At 41.1% G+C, this 5,776-nt stretch overlaps 1 protein-coding gene across 1 annotated transcript; it reads right to left on the bottom strand.

The window, feature by feature from the left end:
- Window positions 1-1,531: 1,531 nt before the first annotated feature.
- Window positions 1,532-2,932, bottom strand: LOC116122740 (peptide-N4-(N-acetyl-beta-glucosaminyl)asparagine amidase A-like). Its single transcript, XM_031408552.1, has 2 exons — window positions 2,891-2,932; window positions 1,532-2,482 (listed from the first exon to the last, which is right to left on the bottom strand). The coding sequence occupies exons 1-2, from the start codon at window positions 2,930-2,932 to the stop codon at window positions 1,532-1,534; spliced, it is 993 nt and encodes a 330-aa protein (XP_031264412.1).
- Between the last annotated feature and the right edge of the window lie 2,844 nt (window positions 2,933-5,776).

The raw sequence follows: 5,776 nt of genomic DNA, 5'->3' as shown, positions 1-5,776 counted from the left end.
CACTGCTGCTAAGAATTGGGAACTTCACCCATTAGATGTCAACAATGCATTTCTTTATGGTGATTTACATGAAGAGGTTTACATGTCTCCACCTCTTGGTTTTACAACACCAGGGGATACTTGTGTGTATCGGCTCCATAAGTCTCTATATGGTTTGATAAATTTTCTTCCTCATCGCAAAAATTTGGTTTCATACAGTCTAAGAATGATTCCTCATTGTTTACCTTGACTAAGGGAAAATCCTTCCTTGCCCTCTTAGTTTACGTGGATGATATGATTATCGTTGGGAATGATGCTTTACATATTCAAGAATTCAAGCATTATCTTAGTGATTTTCTTTTATTAAGATCTCAGTCATCATAAATACTTCCTTGGCTTAGAGGTTGCATGTTGATTCTTCTTTGCCAAAGAAAATATACCCTTGCTATCTTGACAGAAACGGGCATGATCGGTTGTAAACCTGCATCTTTTCCTCTTCCACAAAAAAAATCATTTATCTTCCGATTGTGGGGAACTTTTGAAGGATCCAGGACAATACTGTCGCTTGGTTGGTCATCTAATTTATCTTACGATTACTCATCCCGACATCCCTTATGCTGTTCATATTCTTGCTCAATTCATGCAAAAACCTTGTCAACCTCATCATGATGCAGTGACATATGTTCTTCGATATCTCAAAGCCTCCCCTAATCAAGGAATTTTCTTTAGCTCCAGTTTTGGTTTTTGTCTTAAAGGCTACTGTGATGCTGATTGGGCCAGTTGCCCGATGTTTAGAAGATCAATTATTAGTTATTTTTATCTTCTTTGGTTCCTCCCTTATCACTTGGAAATAAAAAAAGCAACAAATTGTTTCTAGATCCTCTGCTGAAGCTGAATATCGCTCCATGGCATCTACCACTAGTGAACTTGTCTAGTTATGACGGTTACTTGCTGATCTCACTATCTCTCCTCTACAACCTATGGACTTACATTGTGAAAATCAAGATGCCCTTCATATCGCAGCTAACCCCGTTTTTCATGAGCGGATGAAACGCATTGAAATTGATTGTCATTTTGTTCGTAAACGCTTGCAATCTCATGACATTCGCACCCGATATGTTCCTACACAACTTCAACTCGCAAACATTTTCACCAAGGCCCTCGAATGTGATCAATTTATATTCCTACTACACAAGTTGCGCATTCGTAATCTTCATGCTCCAACTTGAGGGGGGATATTGGAGATAAACATTATATTGGAGATATACATTAGCTGTATTGGAGATAAACATTAGCTGTTGAATCTTTTATTTAATAAATATTAGTTGTATTTCCTTCTTAGCTAGATTAGCTTATTTTTTTGCTGATTTCTCTCCTAAATTTCATCAATGTATCGTGCATATGAAGACATATGGTGAAATAGAAAAACTTACACTTTGCCATTATTTTACATGTATTATGGAGAATTAACAGAAATTTTTGGTGAATTAGATCATTGTGATAAGATGATCATGGAGAATGGAAAAAATGTTGAATCTTATCAAAAATCAGTTCAGCGACAAAAGGGTGCATANTCAAGACTCACCACAACCTCCCTAAAAGGTCCATTTCCAGCATAACCAGTCAGATTATTTTCGGCAATGTAATCATTCGGAAGATTTCCATACCAAAATTCATCATTCTCATGAAAAGAAACATACACCTCCAACACAGCTCTATATACATTTTGAGGAATCTTGAATTCCTTCACCTGAGCATCAGTTGAATTCTCAATCTCAAACCACAACCCATCATTTCCCGGCGAATTTCGTGAAATGGGCAAAATCAAATCAGCCTTGGGACTATACCCAGATTTCAAATTATGCTTCAAAACATGCTCATTCCTATCAAAACCCCCTTCAGCAGGATAAAAATACATAGTTATATCGACATGATACACACCAGTATAAGTTTTATCAACAAGATTACCCATATAAACAGCAAAAGTTTGAGTTTCATTCTTAAGAAGCAACGAATAGTACCTCGTTATATCCTTCTCAACACTCCAAATTATCCCAGTAGCCCTCGGTTCAGCTGTACAACTTCTTAAAAGCTCAACCCCACCTAACCAAACCCCAAAAATGCGGTCAAATTGTCTTCCTTTACAAGTGGCATTCCATTCGAGGACGATCGTGGAGAACTTCTGGGAAGAACAATGAGTAGGCGGCGTGTAGTTAGCAGTAACCGGGGGTTTCCCGTATGTGTAGCCAAAGTCATGGCGGAGAATTTGATGCGAACAAGGTTCGGTGTTGGGATGCTTAATGGGTTTGGTTACTTCAAAGAAACGAGTTGGTGGGGTATCATTGAGAGGGAGAGTGAGGAGTTGTGAATCGTAAAGATTTGAGGAATTGTGAAGAAGGGCTTTCGTGTTGTGGAGATTGGCTGAAGCAGAGAGAAAGAGAGAGAGGAAGAGGACGAGGAGGAGAGTGAAGTGAAAGGAAGCCATGAATGTGAGAAAATTTAGCTACCCGGCCATCCTCAGTTTCGATTTTAGAAAATGGCCTTAAACTGTTTTTCAATTTTTTTTAATTTAGAGAAGATGACGTGGCATAATTAGAATTAATTAAACACCTAAAAGGGGTTAAAATAAAAATACTAAAACATATGTGAGCCAAATAAGATCTAATGAAAGTTTTTAAAATTTGAAATTTCTCAAAACAAGCCCCACTATTCACCTTGCTTAATCGAAAATCATTACGGCAAAAAGCGATATCTTGAACCAAAGAGAGACGTGATTTTTTCCGATCGAACACCTACAAATTTGTACCCTAAATCAATTTCTTGAACCCTAAACCGAATACAGTCGCGATTTCTGGCACTATAGTTACGATTTCCGATCGATTTGTTGAACCCTAAAATCGATTTCCTTAACCGTAAACGGAATCTGTGCCATTTCCAGCGATACAGTCCACATTTCCGATCAAAACTGCAAACTTTGACACCAAATTCAATCCAAAATCATGGCTGACACTGACAATGAGGAGGAAAGCCCAACGCCACTTCGAATCCTAGATTCCGGTGGCGCAAGCAGTTCAATGGCTGCTCCGGTGGATCATCCGACCAGTGAAGGTAGTCCACACGCAGAGGAGACGCCGGTGGCACAAGAATAGAGGGAAGAACCTGCAAACAGTTCTGAAGACAAGGAGTCAGGCGAGAATTCAGGCCAGGAGAAGTCATCCGAGGATTCAAGCGACGAGGAGGAGGCTGGCGAAGATAGGGTACGTTGTTTGGGAATATTGCTTGTACTTTCGCTTAAGCGATCATTTGTATCGCTTAAGCGATTATTCTGTTTTACTCGTGATCGCACTCATGATCGCTAAAGCTATAAAAAGGATCGCTTAAGCGATCTGAGATCTGGGCAGATGATTCTGCCAGACCTAAGATCGCTTAAGCGATCATGAGTGTTTGCTCTTGGTCGCTTAAGCGATCTTAGGTCTGGGCAGAATCACAGATATAATAAGCGATCTGTTATATCGCTTAAGAGATTCTCAGTTAACTCTTGGTCGCTTAAGCAATTTCAAATCGCTTAAGCGATCTTGCACGAGGCAGAGTCAAGATTTCTTAAGTGATCCGAGATCGCTTAAGCGACTACAGTGGTTTTGATTTATTTTTGTTGCTGACATTTTATTTATATCGATTGTGCAGATTGTGCGGACCGTAAACTGTAGAGAGTACGAGTTGGAGCCTATAAGTGAGAAGGTACCCTACTTCCTTGCAAGAGGAGGTTGAGTTGGGAGGTTTTTGACAGAATAAGGGCCATTTTAGCTGGAATGAGGCATGGTGAAAGAGATTTCGGTTAGTTTTTAAGAATCGGAACAAATTGGAAAAAGTCATTTTGGGGGCAAGGAGTGCATTACATGTTGATGCACTCAGTAAAATGCAACAAAAGAAATGAAATGTGGTTCGTGGTGGACGGAAAGCCACTACGGTTTGCTATGATGGAGTATGCCTTGGTGACGGGCTTAGGATGCGGGAAAGTGCCAACTAAGGCGGAGGCAGACGCAATAAGGACGAGTCTGGAGCCATAAGGTTTCGTAATAAGGTTTTGCAAGGGGCAAAGTCTAGTACAGGACACGTTTTAGAGGAGAGGCTAGATACAGTTCGGTTTAGTGATGCAGAGAAGATAAAAGTGTGTTTGATATTGTTTTGACATTCTATCTTATTGGCTGGTGACTCAACAAAAGCTGTTGAGAAAGACTGGTTGTTGTTTGCAAGCGACTTGGAGTTCTTTAATTCTTATCCGTGGGGACGAATATCATTTGAGCGAACCATAAAGAGCCTGAAAAAACCAGACATGGCGTTAAAGCATGTCGAATGGGGCGGGAAGGCTAAACCAAGCACGTATAATTTGTTTGGCTTCCCATGGGCAATGCAAGTAAATATTAATAGCTCTCTGTTATATTTTTTATAATATATGTGTTTGAATAATGACATGGACTGTTTTTTTACAATGTAGGCTTGGATGTACGAGGCTATCCTTGTCTTCGCTAAGGGGGGGGGGAGGAGCAACAGTTTGGATGTGCAACAACAATTTCCTAAGATGTTGCGGTGGCATGTCGGGAGGTGTAACCATTGGGATTATGGCCAATTAGAGATTGAGATTCAAGCGACTGGGGTAAGATTGAAGGATTATGCTTTTGAATATGCAGTTGCTTTTTGATTTTGCTTCAATCTGATTGATTTTTATTTCTTATTGCAGGGAGTCGTGCGTCCATTTCTCACCGCTATTGGGGATGAAGCGGAAGAGGACTATGTCACATCTTTCAGAGCAATGGAGGATGAAAGGGATGAACGGATAGACCGCCTGATGCGGGACCTAAAAGGGGTCACACATGTGACGGCAGTTGCAGGGCCATTGCTTGACAATGTCGTTGATGCTGAGGATTATGAAGCTCCAATGGGCGGGAGGCCCGAGGATGAGGAGGAGAAGAGGGAGGAAGAGGTTCGTATGCCTCAGCAAATCGGTACAACAAGTATCGCTTTGCTGAGACATCGGCGTGGGGAGAATGAGGTTGTTGACCTCATAAACGGCCTGTTTGAGAGTTTTACAACAGCCGTTTATGCAAGGTTTGACAAGATGGAAGAAATAATGAAAAGGGTGGAGGAGAAAGTGGATAAGTTGGGAGAGAAAGTAGGTACAATGGAGGGCGAAGTTAGTACAATGGAGGAGGAAGTTGGTGGAGAATTAAAGGCGGTTGAAGTGCAAACTGGCTTGAAAAGAGAAAGCCGAAAGAGCAAGTTTGTGAAATTGGCTTACATGGTAGTGACACAGGTAAAGAAGAAGAAAATGAAGAAACAAATGGAGGAACAACCAGAAATGGAGGAGGTTGAGGAGGTTGGTGGTGGAAATGGGGCGGTGATAATGGAGGAGGGGGAGGTGGGAGGCGAAGGAAGCGGGGATGTAAAAATGGAGGAAGGGGGAGGAAGTGGGGAAGGGAAATTGGACTCAAATGTCGATTTGTATAGGCCAATAGAGGAAAAGAAAAAACTCTTTTATGCCTATTACAATGGATCGGGAATTGATGGCCATATAAAGTGTAAGACAGGGGATTATCCCCGGGAATGGTTTAAGAAGTTGTTGACGATGGGGACGTGGCTTGAGGACTCGGTGAGTTATGTTCACTTAATTTTCCTTATTTTTTCCTGTGTTTCCTAACTATCTTGTGTTTTTATTGATGCAGCACATCGATGAGATATTGTCATTGATGAGGCTACGACAGACTGTGATTGTGATCTGTTGTATCCCGACTGTGCTTAT

Source organism: Pistacia vera, unplaced genomic scaffold (assembly GCF_008641045.1).
Source record: "Pistacia vera cultivar Batoury unplaced genomic scaffold, PisVer_v2 Contig137, whole genome shotgun sequence".
Classification (NCBI taxonomy): Eukaryota; Viridiplantae; Streptophyta; class Magnoliopsida; order Sapindales; family Anacardiaceae; genus Pistacia; species Pistacia vera.
This window is presented reverse-complemented; position numbering and strand designations above follow the sequence as displayed.